This window comes from Alligator sinensis, unplaced genomic scaffold (genome assembly GCF_000455745.1).
Source record: "Alligator sinensis unplaced genomic scaffold, ASM45574v1 scaffold389_1, whole genome shotgun sequence".
Classification (NCBI taxonomy): Eukaryota; Metazoa; Chordata; order Crocodylia; family Alligatoridae; genus Alligator; species Alligator sinensis.
Genome location: NW_005841951.1, coordinates 50,270 through 70,306, shown reverse-complemented (window position 1 = coordinate 70,306; position 20,037 = coordinate 50,270). Strand labels below are relative to the sequence as shown.

The window sequence follows — 20,037 nt, the reverse complement described above, 5'->3', positions numbered from 1 at the left end:
AGATTTAAATAGCATCATCAACCCCTATTTTAGTCCTCTGTTTTGATCTGTGAGTTGCGCGTAGACCAAAGGTGCTATTAAAGACTCAGTATATGAAATAGGCAGCATTATATGAACAAAATTTATTCAACAAGAAAACAGACCTTTAACATGAATTTAACAAGCCTGAGAAATTATAAACTCTCATATGCTGCAGATTCATGCAGTGATAATAAACAAAAAAGGAAAGTAAGAGGTTTCCTTAAGCTAGCCAAACTGCTAATGGTTTTGTTATAAGCTGTCTGCTGTTGAAATGACCTCTGAAAAGTCTCGAGACACTTGTACTAGGAAGAATTAAATGGTCAGGATGGTGAAAGAGTTGCAGTATGGAAAAGTATTTTTATAATGTGCTGCCGTCATAATCTAAAAAACATCCTACAACCATAGACTTGGACTCTTTTGCCCCTTTCTAGAAAGGGAGTTTTGCAGGGGGTTTTGAACTGTTACTATTTTTGTTAATATAGTAAAAGATGCAGAGAGATGATTCAAGTGCAATGTAAACTAACAGTTTAGAACCACTGTAAATCCTGATCACTTAGAAAATCTGTGGAACTCTGAAAAATATGGTTTTGCTTTGCTTTAATTAATCCTTGGGGGTTCTCTATTCAAATTACTGTGTCTAAAGTTTCCATTGTAAAATAGGATGTGACCATCTTGCTGTCATCTGATTGCATCATGCTGTACTTCAAAATACACAAACATAGAGAAAAGACTTCAGCTCGTACACACCTCCAAATGCTCACCAGGGCTTTTTCCTTGATTCTTACTGTGGCATAATTAACACCTAGTTCACCCATTGCTCATTAGTGCACTGGACATTAATGAGTCTATTTATTTTGATATGATGCTCTAAAGGAGGAACCGATTTGTTCTCACTGTGCAAAAAGCAATTAGAAGACTTCACAGAAATGAAAATGTAGGATATATTAATGTATTTATGCTTTTATTGCGTATTAGATCTAAATTTAGGTTGCAGGTTGTTGAGCATGTTAGTTTCCTTAAGACAGTTGCTATAGTGATCGCAGTGAATTCCTTTAATCTTAGTGTAGTTAAAGTATTTAGTTTTTACTGGTTTTCATAAAGCAAGCAAGAAAAAGAAAAATGTCGTTCAATTTATTTTTTGTTTCCTATCTAGATTAGAGAGCGAGAGCAAGCATTTGTATCCTTGTTGTCTCAGTATATAATCACTGTGATTTCAGGATTTCCTGTTGTAGTTAAAATAGTCAGCTAACAATTCAGCAGATATTTTCATTTTCTTTCTCCAAAGTTTCACATACAGAGTCCTCAAGACTTACTCATGCAGGTAGTGCCACCTGAATAATAGAACCCACTTCAAGGAATCGAGGTTGCCAGGCTAGACTCGTGTTCAGTGTAGTTGAAATATTTGAGCAGCAAATTGTCCAAGATCTGTTGACCAGAAAGGTATTCAAATGTGACATTGTGGCCACCCTAAAATGTTTGATTTGTTATCAGACTATTATTACAAAGCCTAATAGCTAAACTGCTTTTAGTCTTTCCTTTCAGAAACTTGGCTTAAAAAATTTACATCATACCAAAGTATTGGAACAACTGGAGAGTCAAAAATGCTGTTTCATTCTTGGATAGGCTCCATAATTTCTAGTGGAGCAGTCATTTAAACTCCAGTGTAGGAGCGTAGCCATTAGTAAGTTAAATTATGATGATGCACCTTGTGGTTATGGTATCCTGCCAAGTTAATGCATCTTGCTCCTCAGGGTAAATTTTTATTTGCTTGATTTTTTTTTTTTCTATCTAGCAGTCTCTGGAGGACTAAATTGTGGGTTTTTTGCTTTGCTTTACTTTTTTATTTATACTCCTCAGTTGTTATGGCTGGGCATTTGCAGGTGTTCACAAATTAGAACATCTGGCTAAAATGGAATTTCAGTAGTTAGAAAATTGATAAGATATACTTTGTACACAACAAACTAGTTATAAAATAGCACAAGCTTAAGTAATATTTGCTGAGGAAAACCTTTCTTAATAAATGTTTTAATATTAAAATAGACTGAAGAGATGTGTAGAAACTTTTAGTGGGATTATTATTTTACAGATTAATTAAATGTAATCTCTTTTTGAAGTATTTAAATAAATTATGTTCCTTTCATTAAGTGTGTGTGTGTGGGTAAATTATTCCAGGTCACATTGGAAAGGAGAATATTGATTGCATGTTTCTACAAGGTACTTGTCACCATGCTGTCTGACTTATATTGGGTCCTTAATACTTTTCCACATATACTTTCTGTGTGCTGCTTTAAAATGTGAGATGGAGAAAGATCTTGCCCGTCAGTCAAAAGTCAGGGATTGTATGTACATCAATACATTCCAGTTACTTAGTGGAATGAGTGAGTTATAATTTTCCTTTTTTAAAATAGCTGCTTATTTAATGAGCTTCCTAACTGTACTTTGTACTGTTCATGCCTAAAGGAAGATATGGACCCCTACCCTTTATATACATGCAGAAGTAAAAAGAATAAATTCCTTGATGTGAATAAAAATATCTTCTGTTTTTGTATTTAAGTCTTGGATACTTGCTTCCAGCACAGAAATAAGCATAATTTTGTGTAAAGTGCAACGATAGCTGCTTTGACATGCACAACAGGCAAGAACAGTTAGGCTGATTTAGTTTAAGATTTGACAAGCAGTTTTTACATTTCCGTACTGATACCAGCTAATTCATTTCTAATTTCTCTCTGTGCCCTTTAATCTTATTTGCATTGTACCCCCAGACAGGTGAATTTATGGTCAGTAACTTATGGTCAGTAATAATATTTGTATAAATTAAAGGGAAATATTGAATTGGTGAGAATAAATTAGTTTGCCATATTTCCTTTTATTATTCCAATATGGACAATACTTGTATTCCTGCTTGTTCAAGAAGCAGCAATTTTAAAACACTAGGAGGTTTAACTTCTTAATATGTTGGATGGATGACCATAGTACATAATGCCAGGTAGGTACTGTTTTAGAGTGGGAAAAATACCCTAATTGCAATGGAAATTGAGCAGATGTTTTCAAAGAAAGTTTTAAAATCCTCTGACATATTAACCTACTTTAAGAATATGACAGGATTGCAGTCTAAGCATAAGGCCTCAACACCTCACATTCATGCAGGCAAATGCCTTAATCTGTGTACACCTCTTGACTTCAATAGGGTTTTGATCTTGCACAAGATTTCATGTATCCACGTCTGGCTGTAGGATCAGAACCTAAATAAATAAGCTTAGCTTGTAGCAATGAATGATGGATAGAGGTGATGAGCAGTTTTAGGACATGACTGTAGTGTGTTCTCAGCTGTCTCACTGCAACTGGGACCAAAATGATTGTTTTATTTAGGGGTGCACTGATAAAGATTTTGGGGGCCGATACCAATAGCTGATTTTTAAGGAGGCGTATCGGCTGATACTGATCCGATTCTGATACAGCTGTGTGCAGCTGGTAAGTGTTGTGGTGGGCAGGGAAGGGGTGTGGGGTTGGTCAGATCAAGGCCCCTGTGGTGAGGATGAGAGTGGGATAAGGGCTGGTGGGGTGGGGTGGGGCGTGGAACGGAGCTGCTGCTCATGGGGTGTGGGGTGTGCCCCCAGATGTGCACGGAGGGGGCAGGGTGGGCTGGGGCTGCACTCCTAGCATGTGGGGGCTGCACTTGGGGCATGCAGCAGCAGCGCTGGGAGGGGAGTCTAGTGGGAGGGCTACGGGGAAATTTGGGGTGGCTGCGGCTGCCCCCATGTGCCGGGAGCACAACTCTGAGCACGGCCCCAGAGCCCCAAGCACAGCGCCTATGCTCTGGGAAAAGCTTGGCACAACCCTGGCCCCAGCCTGTAACTGCAGGCCCTGCCCCGCCCCTGCAGATCCGGGAGCACACGCCCCTGCCCCGTGCCCTCCTGGGGTGCACGCAGTGGCAGGAGCTGCCCCCCATACCACTTGGACGAGCCATGGCTCCATCTTGCACCCACCCTGCCCTGGCTGGGCAGTGCCTACCCCAGTCCCTGGCCCACTCTCAACATGGAGGGCACTGATCTGCCCCCCACGCCCATTCTCTTCCTTGTCCTGTCCACCACAACAGAATTACCAGCTGCACACAGCTCTCCGCGCTGTTGGGCTGCACTCTTCACTGCCTACCTGCTGTGCTGTGGTTGCACGCATGTACGGGCATTTATTGGCCAAATTATCGGCCACATCAGCCCGATTTCTAATACAATCAATTTTCTTTATATTGGTGCAGATCTGATATTGCATAAATGTATTGGTACACCCCTAGTTTTATTATATGAGGCCACAAAGTATTTTGTTCCAAATGTTTCTTGAAAGGATTCAGCAAAGTATAGGAATAAGCTAGATAGAGGCTCTGCTTTTTTGTAATGAAATAACCAGATACTACCTACTATGTACCTTTAATCATAAATGACCTTGGTTTTCTTTTACCCTGTTTCTTAATCCTGAGCATGACACTGACAAGGACTTTTTAATCCATCAGACAGTTTATAGACCGTTTCTTAGTCAGAAGAAGCAAAAAGCATCTGACTAGAAGGGAATACATGGGGCAAGTTCCTTGCTGGCTATAATTTTGTTGTCATTTCAAGTATTGTGGTGGTATAATTGATGTGACAGGACTGGGCTTTGGACACAGTCCCTTAGCTTGTGCTCACTTTCAGTTTTAGTCTCTCTCTGTCATTCATTTTGATTAGATAAGATTTAGGTGACAAACATATGCGTGTCTTTGAAGTTTGTAGTATGTACAGTAGGAGATTCAATGTGGTATGATAATAAAAAGTATATAAAACTTTACAGTTCCATGAAAAATGTAATAATTGGTGTCACCTTACAATACAAGGTAGATGTGGTGTGCTGATGGCACAGCCAGCAGGAGTTCTTTTTTATTAATATTATAATTAAATGATTTTCTGGAAAAAGGCCAAAAACAGATGTGAGTTGTTCATGCCTTGTCCACTGTTGCTTGGCACCATTGCTTGCATTTTCTAAAAAGAATTGACTTGACATCTTGTTTTTACAGGTTGTTATTGATGCCTTCAGGTTGATCAATGCTAATATGATGGTCTTGGGACATGAACCAAGACAAACAACTTCAAATCTGGGTCACTTAAACAAGCCATCTATCCAGGTAAACTGAGTATTTGATAATATATGTTAAACTGGTGTTGTTTAGCAGGATTTGAGCATGTGTTTCAGTTTTCTTACCACACATCTTTGCAGTATTTTATACAGCCATAGAAGAATCAGCTTAATAGATGGACAGTATTATTAATGTAAATTAAAAGTGTGAGGTTGAGTCCTATATTAACCAGATGTGAAAACAGTCTAAATATAGGGGTTTGTGAACATAACCCCATCTTTATTTTTGTCCTATTTACATGATCAGAGGTCCATTAGTATATTTTTCTAGTACTGGAGTTTTAAAATTCCTACTGATAACATGGGCCTGAGCTTTCCTTAAAAATAAATTATTCTAAAACAAGCATTTTAAAATACCTGTTCTGTCCTGTTTCTGTTTCCTGGGTTCTCTTTCCATTTTCTTTATTCCTACATTTTTTTGCACCTTAAATAATTTACACTTTTATTTCTACTTTGATCTAAACAACAGCAACAAAAAATCTCTAATGATGTCATTAGTAACAACATAGCTTATGAAGTGAGACTAGATTCATTGAATCTATGATTGACCAATTCAAGCAAAGTCCTCTGTTTATATATCTTCGCAGGAGTTTGTTAAGTGAAAAGACTGAATTTGTTTTTGCAGTTATTTTAATCTGAGGTTTGGTTTTTGTGGTTGACTAACTGTTGGGGTCAAATTTCTGATTTTCAGTGAAGCAAGCCTTCATTTTTAGGAAGCATCTTCTGTTCTAAAAAAAGCGTATTCTCCTGAATGATTAATGCTTTATCTGTATCATTCTTGTTCCTCAATGTTTTTACGGTTTTTCCTGCCAGAAAAGTGTATTTTATTTTCAAATGTATTGTGTAAGTCATGGATATTTGCAACCATGAAGGCTAATCATGTATTGGAAGATTAATTGCATTGAAAATAATAGTAATGTATGTTGCTAAATACAGCGTACTGGATAAAGACAGTATAGTACATCACAGTAAAACTGAAATCATAAACTTTAACTTTTACTGAGACAGCTGTCCTTTGGGAGCTAAGTCACCATTGTTAAACGCACTACCTTCAAAATGCCAGTGGATTTTGCTGTTTTAAGCATTAATACATTCCTTTAACAAAAACAGAAAAATATTCATACAAGTAAAATAGCTTCTGTTTGAAAGGTTGAAGTGTTTTGCTATTGATTTTAAGTCAGTGAAAACTGCAAAGTATAATGAGTATGAAATAACCTACTAATGTTTTTGATTGGATATAGGCAAGCCCATGCTTGCATGTTTCAAGAGAATATATTACTGGGCTTTTTTAGACTTTATGTAATGACCTCTCTTGTAAACCCCCATAGTATCATACTACTTCATTATATTTTACAAAAGGTTAAACAAGCATCTCACAGCCTAACATCACAGGCATCGCAGCATAGCATATTCTATGTTTTTGGCCATAACTTTTATTAATTGCAAGTCTGCAATGAGCGTTTCAATAGTACAACATTATGCTAAAAATCTTGCTGTTTAAAATTAAGTACATATGTCTTAAAACCTTTTCCTTCCCCAGAGAACAAATGAAGGCAGACTTATGTTCTAAAGTCCCTGTGTGAAATTCTGGCTCCACTGATTTTTTTATGTAGGAACTTCCATTGGCTGGTATAAGGCTAAGATTTCAACCCCTATCTTTGTTCACTTTTACTTCAGGGAAACAAAAGATGCACTTAAATTGGAAGTACTTGTTCTGTTTTTCTCTTTGCTGTCATTTTTAACAGAGCTCTTTCACATATGGTTTACCTGTCTAGCTAATTTTTAACCAATGCTAGAAGAAGCCCTTGTATTGGAACAAAGCAACTAGGTTATTTTTTTTTATATGTAAATAGTTATTGATATTAGAGGTTTCCAGTTAACCTGTTGTAGTGACACTTTAAGATAAGAGTGGAACAGTCTCAGTGGTTTTGATTTTGCTCAAGTAACTGTTTTTTTCTTTAGAAGAGAATGATTGTCAAGCACCGTTTTAGTACTTCTAAAACCTAGAGGAATGTTTCAATAAGTCCTCTTCGCTTGTAATGTATTTTGAACTTAATACACAATTTTTTAGCAGGAGGAAAACCATCAAAGAAGACTACAGAAAGCTTAAGTCACTTAAAGCTGAAATTAAGTTATCAATCAGGAAAAGTTTAATGTTTCTGTAACAATTATAATATGCATTTGAGCAACATAGTTAACACACAATTATTGATCTTTGTAAAAAGTAACTTAAAACATTTATCTGTATAGCATAGAAATATATGCACAAGAAGGCTATTTAAATTTAATTTATGCATCTATAGCTTTAATAAGGAACAACTTTGAAATCATTAAATAAAAACCTTTACTTGCATTTTGTATAATATAAATAAAGTATGAGCTCAGGATATCTCTAAGGAATATAGTTAAATGTGAATAGGTAAAATGACTGAAATCAGAATTTGGAAGATCATAAATACATGCCCAGTATTTACGTGTTATATGTTATAATTTCTTACATCTCAAAAAATATTCTCCAATAGGCTTGAATTTGTCACATTTATATACGTATTTGCAAAAAGGCTGCATTTTAATCCAACACATTCCTTAAGTCATAGATTTGAAAGTATACCCCTAATCTTTTATGACGAAGCAAGAAAAGGGAGCATACATACACAAAAGTTCCATATAATAAAACCAGAATGGTGACAAAGAAAGTTTAGAACTGTACATTCATGGAGCACATGCTGATTAATAGGAAAGGCTTATTTGCATTTAAAGTGAAAAATTTAAAACACACATTGAGTACCAGGGCAGTGTTTCTTACAGTGTGACCCAAGGTGAAATGTTAACTACTGCTGTAGCCTCTACCACAATACTACAGCTCAAATGCTTAAGGATTAAAAAATGATTCTGAAGTGTCTGGCAGTGGTTATAGAGAGATGTGGTCAACTTAAAAAATCATGCTTATTATATTTACTTTCATATAATGCACACCTTTCCCCTAAACAAATAAACACACAAACAAACAAAAAACAACCCTCCAAGATGAGGGTATGTTTCTTAAGCTGGGAGGCTGACTTCTGCACCAGAATTGAAACATATGGACACTGTAATGGCTGCATAAGACACTCTAATGGCTGCCATAACTGTCCTACTTGTCCCAACCAAGGAGGGCAGGGGAAGAATGCAGTCTGCAGTGTCACTTAGGTTTAACTCTCTCAGCCAAAAGCTGCCAACCTTGCAGCAGCTGTGCGAGAATTAAAAACATAGTTTTTACCTCTATAGTGATGCTCAGGATTCATCCACAACTCTGAAGAAGTCTATTTTGCCTTCCCAAAACAAGCTGTGTGTCTTGTTTAGTAATGTGTGGTACGTGAGCAAACACGGCATATCTCAGGGGTGGGCAGTTATTTCAGGCGGAGGCCTGTTTACTGAGTTTTGGGAAGCCATTGAGGGTCACATGACAGGCAGCCAGGGGCAGATAAATATTAATTTTCTAAATTTTTAGGGGCACCGTGGACCGGATAGAACAGCCTGGCAGGCCGCATCTGGCTTGCAGGTCACATTTTGCCCACCCCTGGCATATCTGAAAAACCTGTACCACCTGTTTTTATAGATAACACCTAAATTTACCATAACTAAAAGGGATAGAAAAGAGGGGTTTTTTCAGTTTGCTTTCTATATGTATTCATCATCACCATACTATTTTCCTTGATGCGTGCACCTCTTATGCAGCAGTGGATAAAAAACAGAGCAATATAGTTTAGAAATACAAAATATAATTGTAAAACTACAGTATTTGGAATGGAGAACTAGGAATAAGTAGAGTATTTGATTCAATTTATAACTTTAAAAAAGCCCTGACTATTTTAAGATAACTGTCACTGTAAAATATGGCTTTTTTGCTAATATTTTTCATACCTGTGATGATAGCTTTAGTGTAATGTATTTTTGTAGGCTCTAATTCATGGACTGAACAGGCATTACTACTCCATTACTATCAACTACAGAAAGAATGAATTAGAACAGAAGGTAAGTTTTTATATTTTTTTTGTTTAGCGTACAAAAAACACTTTACAAACGATTTAAAGTGATGTGTGGCATGTTGCAGTATTGTAGTTTGAATTAGAATTTCTGACATTTTTAGTTGTCATTTCCTAGCACTTTTTTCCTCTATCATGTTATGGATGTATTACAAAACAAATTAAGTAGGCTGAACTCTCCTGTACTAGGCTACATCTTCAAAAACATCTGTATGCATAGCAAGTAATTGTGGTAACAGTAGCTAACAGAAAATTAGTCTATTTCTTGCATAAATAATTTGATTATATTTTTTCTAAATATATCTACATTTGTCATATTTCAAAGTTGCATTTAATCCTGAAACATCTTTGATCCTTGATCAACCTGAGCAGGTTCCTCAGAAGTTTCAAGCTGTGCGTGGCAATGTCGGTAGGTATCAAACCCACCTTTAGCTTTGGAGGAATAGAATTCATAGCAACAGTCAAAGCTACAAAACAGAGGTTTAACTATAAGAACACCCAGTACATGGTGGTTTTGTTTGGTCTGAATAATACTGCTCAAGTCTTCACTAAATGCTTAGAAACTTGGCAGCCTACTTAATAATTTTACTCTTGGAAAAGTGGTGGTATGAGATTTCATGTGCATTTAGTGTCAGGGACTTCCATATCAAAATTGCTCATTTTACAAGTACATCTTGGGGGAGTCATGGGGGGCTACCGCTGCGGGGTGGGGCTCTGCCTTGCTGCCTTTGTCTTGGGAGCTGCGTGCTGGCTGTGCCATGTCCCCTGCCTGCCCAGTGGTGGGGGGGGCACAGCATAGCATAAATTGCATAGACATTAGGGCTGGAAGGGACCTCATGAGATCATCAGGTCCAGCCCCCTGCCCAAGGGGCAGGATGTCAACTGGGGTCAAATGATCCCAGCAAGATAAGCATCGAAGTGTTTCTTAAGTGTCCAGAGTAGATGCTTGCTATTCCAGTCTTTGGGGACTCAGATGGTAAAGAAGTTTTTCCTCATGTCCAGCCTAAAACAGTCTTCCGGGAGTTTGTGACTGCTAGACCTAGTCTTCCCTTGGGATGCCCTGGTGAACAGACAGGGAGGCATAACCTGTTAAAGGGGCCATGGCTGCTATGCGGAAGTGCTGGCATGTCCACATACACTTGCTGATGTTTTCCCTTTGGCAGTAGAAGCCTTCTGTCACTTGCAGAGCTGGTATTGTTCTGCCAGAGGAAGGGGTTCTGACACAGGGTAGTTATTAGTGTGGACACACTCCTGGTTTTGTTGGCAGAAACTGCTAGGCCATAAGGATCCTTGAAATCATCTTAGCAGGTAAATACTGATGTTAAGTACCTTAAGAGAGGCTTGTAAAAATTAGTTAGTGAAGGGTCAAGTTAAAAAATCCTTCATAGGGACTGTTACGCCCATTTTGTCTTCTTTTGTTAAACCATCTTAAACTATCTGTTTATGGATAAAGAAGCAAAAGCAGCAAGACTCAGCTGGAAAGCACATCTATACAAGCACAACTCAGAATCTGTGGGAGCTGGTTAATCTAGATTTCACAGCAAGGCCCCAGTGTTTTTTGTCTACTGATGAGAACTTCCTAATGTCTTTATAGTACAAAACCTGTCAGACAGCACATGCAAAGACTTCAGCTGCTGTAGGAGGGAGCCCACTCCCTTTAACTATGTTTTAAAGCCACAGTTTTATGAAGATGTCACATGGACTTGAAAAACAGCTCCCCTGCAGATAACCTGAATTCCTAGTTTTATAATCAACATAATGGGGATTTGAGGACTTTGGCAATAAACGCCATATTCAGGAATTAGGGAGAGGATAGAATGCATCTGTCTACCTAACAGAACACCAGAATAATCCTTGAACTGTCTGAGAGTGGGCAGAATTTCTTAGATACATGCCCTCTAAGTATTGAAATCAGAACCTAAGGTGTGTCTTTCCACCAGTTCTTTCAGTCCATCAAGTCAAGTAAGACAAAACTCAGATAAATTTCAGAGGTCCTGTTTAGGATTGTCAGATTAAATTCTCCCATCTCTTGGGCTCTGCATCCAAATCAGGCTCCCAGGTATCAGTGGAAGACTCAGGAATGTTCCCCTCTGTGGAAATCTTTAGTTAAAGTTGAATGGTTTTATACAGCATATAATAAACCCAAAATATTCTAATGACATGGATCTTAGCACCCCATGAGAATGTGAAGTTTGACTGCTTCTTTAAGGTGCAACATATTTTTGAAGCCAGCTACATGGAAGAATGCTAGCATATGAAAAAATGAAAAAAAAATGTCATATCTATCTGTCTTTATCATTCCTTTTTAGATTTGTTTTGTTTATGGTTAAAGTCCACTGCATAATAGCAACAGCCCTGTTCAGGGATCATCAGTATGGTAAAAACATCTGCCTAATATGCTTGGTCCACAACACTCTTCTGTCTCTGAACTATGAACAGGAGCCAAAAACTTCAGCTGCCATCTGTGTAGCAGCTAAAACCTCTGTCTTTTCCGTGATTATTTCTCCAGTGTTCTATACTGTCAATATAAAATATAGCAAACTTAAAGTATGAGGACGGTGTAAAAGTTTTTTAATCAAAATAGTTACGCAAACTACTGCACCTACTGTGTACTTCTCATTTTCATAATTTTTTTTTTTAAGAATAAATAAAATATTTGTTGCAATATTTCTAGTCTGGTGCCCCAGATTAGTGCAAATCCAGGGACTTTGAGGATAGATATGCAAAACCTACTTTCCTTTTAAGATTAAAAATGCTTTCCTAGCTAGTTGGCATGTTACTAATCATTATTCATATGCACTCTTGCATCTCTGATTAGTGAGAGAACTTTCTGTCAAGTGGGCCTCAGAAATTTGGTATTGGAAGTCTACTTTTTTGACAGTTTTCAAAATCTCTGACTATTTTGCAGATGTTGCTAAATTTGCATAAGAAGAGTTGGATGGAAGGTTTAACACTTCAGGACTACAGTGAACATTGCAAACTCAATGAAACAGTAGTGAAGGAGATGTTGGAATTAGCTAAGAACTATAACAAGGTATTCATATCCTACAGTAGTAGCATGTTGGGATTGCTCTCCATTCAATTAATGACTTGCTGCACTAAATTTCATTGAGTTAAGTGGATTACTAATCCTTTCTCATCCATTCATGGCAATATACTAGAAAATAAATACAAACAGAATAATGAATAATTGCAAGGACCCCAGTGCCCATTAACTTTTCAGCACCCTTTTTGGGGGCAATATGGAAATTTCCATGCATTTGTATGATACATAGCAAATAAAGTGATTCTTGTGAGACTTAATTGGCAAATAAGGCACAACTGTGGCTAAAATTACAGACCAAAACTATCTAGGCCTTAGTAACCAAACAAAAATTAGCTGTTGCTTGTAGCTGACCGCCAAATTTAAAGGCTCCATCACAATTTTTGAGCTGAAGCACCAGATTTGGCTCTAATCTAGCAAACTCCGGGGTTCTGTAATTTAACATTGATTCAGAATATTTTGGGATTGATAAAAACTAATTTTTGCAGCTGTCAAGAACTACTTGATCAGACTTCAGGAAATATGCTTTTACTACACTTGTAGTGTAGTAGAACTGCTTAAAAATTAATCTGTTACAGTAGGTGGGTATTTAGATCACTTAAAATATATAAAGCCTGACTATATACTGTGTTAAGCATAAAACTCATGTAGCATACTACCGAGTCAGGATTGTAGTTATCTATAGCATAAATGAATAGTATTTACATTTGAAAAATTGCAAATGACTGAGGTTTGCTCTGCCTATGTAAACAGTTACTAGAAAGATTATAGGTATAAAAGTGCTTTAAAACACATGTATTGTAAATTCCTAATAACAAAGTTGAATATCACTTTAAATTATTTGGGTAAATAAACCTTACACAGTAAGCATTTAAGATTAAATCAAAATAAAGAAATATCACAAAAATGTATTCAAAGAAGCACAACATACATAATTAAAAATAAAACCTAGAGTTAGTTAGAAGTGAATGTAATGCTGTCCTTTGAATATTACATGATTACCTCCCAGTTCCTAGCTTTTTACAAGATTTTATAAATCCCAAGCATTTCTTTTTTTAATACAGTTCGGTGAATATATCTAGGATATCTGACAGTAGAAATGCTCACAAACACTCTCCCCTTGATCTCTTGCACTAACACTTAAATAATAATTAGTGCCACCTTTGCTGAGCAGTTGAAGCATCTTTCTTTTTGACTCTCTGAAATGTGTTGTCTTTTGATTTTTAAGAGGGAATTATATTTTGAGAATCTTGTGGCTCAGGAAAAAGTAAACAAAATCTGAAACACTGACCTTTTTTGTATTTCTTTCACAGGCTGTTGAAGAAGAAGATAAGATGACACCTGAACAGCTGGCAATAAAAAATGTTGGCAAGCAGGTGAGGTGTAATGAATTATAGTGAGGTGAAATAACATGCTTTGTATATTTTTAATATTGGTTTAGTCGCTTGTATGCAGGTGACTTTTGTTCTATACCCTTGATATTTTCAACTCCCTATAAATAATGAACTTACACTTTCTGAACAAAAGGACTGTTGGTAATCAGTAAAGCAGTTGCAAAATCTTTCTCTGGTTTGAAAATCATCTGTTTGATATGCAGTCTCTTATAATGAAATTTGTAGCTACAGCTAAATAATTTTTATAAGCCACTTGATATCCTCCAAATTCTACATTTTATCTATTAAGAGAGAAAGAAAGAAGAACAAATCTTAATTCTGTATGCATTCCATAGAAGACAAGATCATGGAGTTTTGTGTTGTTTTTTTTTTTGTTTTTTGTTTTGTTTTTTTTGTTTTTTTTAAGTCATTCTCTGGATTCATTTATTCTATGGCTGAAGAGCCAGAAGAAGACTAATTTCACCTACTATCTGTAATTCCCTGGCAAACTGAGGATGTTTAATGCCAGTATACAAACAATAAGTACACTAAATGTCTTCATATTACCTTGTGCTTTGGAACAACAACACTCTGAAGGGCACAGTTAAAATAGAAAAGAATCAAGCCCATCCTCTTGCAGTGGTTGGACATAGGACTTACCAGATATTAAACTAATTCCATACTTGGTATTGGCCAATTATTGGCCAGAGAGAGAAATCTGTAGCTGTGCGAAAAGATTAAAATTGCTGAGGAAAGAAACTGCTCTCCGAATTCTAATTAAAAACAAGTGATTGCTTTTAATACATCCAAACAATTTTTCCTTCCAAGAACAAAGACAGGATTTATTTGTATGGCTACTGTAGTAAACCATAGAACTATTTCAGAGGATTCTGGATTACTTGCTTGTGTCAGCTTCCAGCAGTGTGATGTCATAACTTATCTGCAATATTGCTCAGCCAATCATGCACTTTGTAGCATTCAGATCAATTGGAGGAAACAAAAGGAAAAACTGTCTTTTTAAAGGACTTATAATAGTGGTAAATGTTTCTTCTCGACTGAAACCTAAGCCTTATCACATGTATAATTTCAAATATGCTTTAAAATCATACTTTTTTTTTTAAAGTTCAGTGCAGAAAAACTGTTTTTCCCTTGCATGTCAGATTTTCTTACTAAAAAGAGACTTTTTGGTATATCTTTCTCAACCCGTAAAATAATTTAATGAAAACCCTTCTTTCCAATAGTTTTTTTTTTTCCTGCTCTTGCATTTATACACCAAATTTTATGGATCTTTAGACACAGCTACTGACCTGAATATTTTCCCTTTAGTTAGAAAGATAATTTGTTGCAAACAGAGAAGTCTTAAAGAAATAAATGAAGCTTGCAAATGGATTATAGAAAAAGGGGTCACACTTTCATGAATTTGTATGTAATGTGGGAGAGGTTCTTTAGATCATTTCTTCTGACAGAGTAAAAATCGTGCCCAGTAACTGCCTTCTGTTGTAACTTCTTTATGCTGGTTTCTGTATAAGCAAGTGATGCAACAGAAAGAGCCATTTTTATAAATTCACTTATCTACTTTACACTATACTATGAATATTAATTAGCTAGGTTAACTTCTGCAAAGGTGTATGTATTTATTTACATTTACTACTGTAGCAATCCTGTTGTCTTGGGCAAATGCATAATATTGATCTGAGAGAGAATTCACTACATAAATAATACTGTTTATCTGGACTTAAGTTCTTATTCTGCAAACATTTAAGCATGTACTTAATGTTTTGAAGTTAATGTGTACTCAAAGAATATTACTTAAGTAGTGGGGGGGTAAGTAAACCTTTGTATCATTTGGATCTAAATCACAAAGTACTATATAGATGGTAAGGGTAAAATCTTGTTGAAATAAATAATATAACACAACACGATTGAATTGAGTGAGGCCAGAATTTCACCTGAAGTACTACTAAATGAATTACATGGTACAGATGTATTTGTTTACTTTGATACAGTAGTTCTCCCATGTCAAATTGTAGACATTTATGATGTATTTTCATTTTAAATGGTACAAATCTCATCCGCAGAAAAATGGTTCAGATGTGTATTTGAACTTTTTATCTTTTTAACTTTTGCTGTAACAAAAATGTACAAAAGCATTCAAATGCATTTAAAGATCTACCTTAACCTCACAAAAACAAGAAAGAGTAGAGATGCAACTAAAATTGCGTTGCTAACATATTCTGTGCTTAGCTATTGCTGATCTATATAAAGTAGCACCGTACATACAAAAAGATATACAGTTTACTATCTAGGTTCAGCTGCTGAAGCAATTTTAACTCTGAATTCCCTTCTATTGCAGATTAGTCAGTCCTAAAGTACTGGTTTATTTATTATTCTTAGCTCTGAGGCAACTACCATATTAAGGGTGAAATCCTGGTTCCATTGGATTTTGACTTCACCCAAGTCAAGATTTTATATGGAATTGTATAAAAACTTTGTTTTCATTTTATACTTCCAGAATTGGAGAGACAAATTGACCCATGCATATTTGCTTAACCCACACATGGCTCTTTTTGGATTATGTTAAGGATTAACAAGGTCACAGTCATGAAAACTCAGAATCAAAGCTATATACAATATTTGAAGAAAGGAAAAGGGTGACTTTACAGGCTGGGAACATTATTTCAGTGTCCTCAAGTGCAACTGAAACACATGTCTTTTCTTGGAGCATTTCACATCTTAATGATTTCTCTAATAGTGTGTTTTAATATTTGTTTCAGGACCCCAAACGTCATTTAGAAGAACATGTGGATGTGCTGATGACCTCAAATATTGTCCAGTGTTTAGCAGCTATGTTGGATACAGTTGTATTTAAATAATGAATCTACTGTTGGAGTGCTTTCTGTGTGTATTTGTCTGTTGTTAACACTCAGAAATCAGGGACTGCTGAAGATATATATGGTTAAATGAAAGGTATCATTTTCAGCACTATAACAACTTTCAGTCTCTGTTGTGCAGTTGCTTCTGATTCTTTGTGTCAGGGTCTTACAGATTCCACAGCAGTTCAAGAACACAGAGGAGGCAAACTGTATTAAGTTTTTTTCATTTAATATTTGGGGGAAAAATCAGTAGTACATATATATTTTGATTGTTGCTACATAATAAAAATACATTTACAATCTACCTAATTTCTGGAAGGTGTTTTTCTGTCAATAGGTAGGATGGATAGGTATCAGTATAGAATGCTCATGCAGGTAAAAACTTGGTTTCCTATGTCTTGTTAAGAGATATTTTAATAAGCATAGTAAATAACACTTCAAATTAAAGGAGACTCCCTTGAATTACTGAGTAACCTAGGAAAATAAAAACACGTACCTTGTCAGTAGTACTGTGTTCAAAAAAACATTGTAAAATATTATTGTAAGTATTTTCCCTGCCTGAAAAAATAAAATGTGACTGGAGGTCAGTCATAAAGACAATTCCTTAGCAGTGAGAGGAGGTTAAATTATTTCAAGTCCCACAGAAGAGTCCCAGTTGCAAAAAAGACTTCTCAAGTCCCTTCCTGCTCTCAGGTTGTGGGAACACTCGCTCAAAGGAATTATCTTTGTGCATTTACCGTATTTAAACCTAGCTCCTGTCTCAGTAAATCCAAACAGGTGGTTTTCAGTATTAGGCAGCTACAGAGACCATAATCACTAATGTTCCTCTTACACTTCTGTTTTCACACATTATTCTGTTTAACTAATGAAGTGATTTAAAAAAAATTTAAATAAAATTCACAGGTTCAGGCAGATGACTATTTTAAACTCCTGCTAGATTTGAGTCTTTAAAAAACAGAATTACAAGGGGGACTTGACTGGTGTGATTGGTAAAGCCTAGCTTTGCCTCATTGTTCCATTTTATGTCTGTAGGCAGCAAGTATTCCATGCAGTGCAAACTGTAGTCTGTTGTTCATTAGTTTATTACAAGGCATTTTTGTGCTTTTTTTTGTGCCTGTTGACCTTTAAGTTAGATAATATTTACAAACAGAACTCTGTCAATTTATACTTAATTTATACTTAATACACATCTAATTCAAATAGAAATAAATGCAGATGTTTGCAAACTTACTGATTATGAGCCTCAAAAGAAGGCAACAGAACACCAGGCGAGGAGGAAGGGAAAAATGCAAAGTTCCTGATAAGTAGCACCAATGTATCAGGTGTTTGATATTTGGGGAGTGAGGATGTTTTACAGCGGATAACCGAAGGAGAATTTATTTTCAAGAAGAAGCAGATTTGCTGTAGCCTGGGCTTGCACCATGTCACCCAGGTCCTGTGTGTAATGCAGCCTGGCTTCGCATTTTTTCTTTTATATGGATGCTGCATAAACCTGTCAAATTCTGTTTTCTGTCATGTTCTAGTTGTTACTTCTTTATCTACTAAGCATTTTAAGAACCCAAAAAGATAGGATTGCATAGCTGTTTGAGACAGTAGGATGCATGTAATGACATGGGCAGAAGGGACCAGACTACTGTCTGGAAGAGAGCACCCAAGCTTCGTTAGGACCTGACTACCCTGAGAAGTCGCAGAGAGTGCCTTTTGCAATTCTTCTCCAACCTTTTTCATATTTTTTCTAAGAATTGATTAGCCTACCACTACCTATCCATCAGTGGTGCCTGCTTAACAAAAGGACAAAATAAAGGGTTGTTTCAGAATACATTAGTACTGTTACATAATTCCCAGTTTGCAGCAGAATTCATTACATCTCTGCAATGTAAATTGATATGCCATGGTTGAACATGCTACATGAAATGTGTAATGCAGTCTTTCCCCTATGTCTCCTGGAGATTTTGCCTTGTCTCCTGATCTTTCAGCTGGTGCTATCATCATCATAGCAGTTTTACACTGGAGAATTTGTATTAGTGAAGGAAACAAGCACCAAGAACTGTAGCAGCTTAGTATGTAACTAGCTCTGCTCAGAAAACTGCTATATATTCCTGGAAAACAGGATGAATGGTATGGAAAATAGTATGCGTTAACCAACCAGCCATTCAACAATCAAGACTAACACAGTAGTGTGCATGACTGGCATTTGTGAAAGATTTCGTTAGAAATGGTTTTACAGAGAGGCTTTAAGACTATATCCACTGTAAAACATGGTCTTCCTAGTCAGCTGTGAACTCAGTTATTGTTCTATCTCAAATACATTTACTGAATCTTGTAGTTTAGTTACAAAACCAAAACCTGAAACGTTATCAAATGTTTCATTAGCATTTATTTACAAATTAATGTAATGTTTGGCTGTATCTTATGTAAGCTAAAAACCTTTTTGTATGGCTTTTCACTGTATACATACAATAATACTTGAAGAAACCAAGTAGTTGTAATCTTTTTCAGATTTTGAAATGTTAGGTTTTTTTTTTAATGAACTAAAATCTATTTGAAGAAAACATTTTAAAAAGGTATTTATTGAATTTTTTTAAAGGGCGTTTTAAATTTACTTTTCCTTCTGATGTTTAGAGCAATTGTTCTTTTGATTGGCGGGAGAGTGCAGAACCAAACTTGCCCACTTCTACTCCCCTCTATCTGCTCTTCTCTTTATGATCTTGGTCTTTGCCACTAGTTGGAGCTTTGTTGCTGACCTCATTGGTAAATAATTTCTTGTGGAACTATCATCTGAGCTGTGACAGTGCAAAGGATGGCAACATGGTTGAGTTGACTGAATGAAGAACTATCAAATGCTCAAACTAAAAATACAAGAAGAATTATTTCCACTATAGTATTTGGGGGAGTAAGGTGTGTCCCCCTTAAGAGTAAAGCTTTCTTTGATCATTGTAACTGTGCTTTCTCTTTGCTTTTTGCAGAGAACTGCTTTGCAGTTTCAAGTGCTTTATAATAAATTGGTATCTAGGAAGGTGCTGAAGAGAACTAGGAGACCACCTGGTCTTTCTAGTTAACCACATTTAGTTTTTCCACAGAATACTCGTTTAGTTACCTACAGAATATTTGCTACAATGTTTTTGTCTCCTGTATTGAAGGTTCAGAGGGCACCACCAGGTTGGCAGCAGCAGTGTTGATACAGCAGGCCTGCTGAGGCCCAGCTTCCACCTATATTTGGCACCTCTGCCAGGGTGCAGCCTGGCTGCAGAGGGAGGTCAAGGGCCTTCACTCTGCTGGGAGCCATCCTTCCCCCTCCGGTTTCTTACCAGCAGCCAAGACTCCGGTTACTGGTGGTGGACGAGTGGGAGAGAGGGCAAGAGCTGGTCTCTGAAGGAGTGGGGGGATGTAACCAGGTGCTCACCGCGAGGACTGCACAAGTTCCCAGCCCTGCGCCTGCTGGGGAAGGGTGAGGGCAGGCGGCGCACTGGTGAACCACCACGAGCCCTGTCCTGCCCGTACGGGCCGAAAGCAGAGCAGCGTGTGCGCGGGGCCCGCGA

At 36.7% G+C, this 20,037-nt stretch overlaps 1 protein-coding gene across 4 annotated transcripts in view; it reads left to right on the top strand.

Moving 5' to 3' along the window:
- PSMD14 (proteasome 26S subunit, non-ATPase 14) overlaps positions 1-16,802 on the top strand; it is a 68,996-nt gene extending 52,194 nt beyond the window's left edge. For 3 of the 4 annotated variants that reach the window (XM_006020334.3, XM_025199949.1, XM_025199950.1), the window contains 5 exons: positions 5,066-5,173; positions 9,124-9,198; positions 12,118-12,243; positions 13,566-13,628; positions 16,400-16,802. In XM_006020334.3, the coding sequence (XP_006020396.1) occupies positions 5,066-5,173; positions 9,124-9,198; positions 12,118-12,243; positions 13,566-13,628; positions 16,400-16,498 (471 nt within the window). In that variant the 3' untranslated portion in view covers positions 16,499-16,802. The remainder of the gene's footprint in view (positions 1-5,065; positions 5,174-9,123; positions 9,199-12,117; positions 12,244-13,565; positions 13,629-16,399) is intronic. The other variant, XM_025199951.1, reaches the window with a different exon arrangement.
- Positions 16,803-20,037: the final 3,235 nt, after the last annotated feature.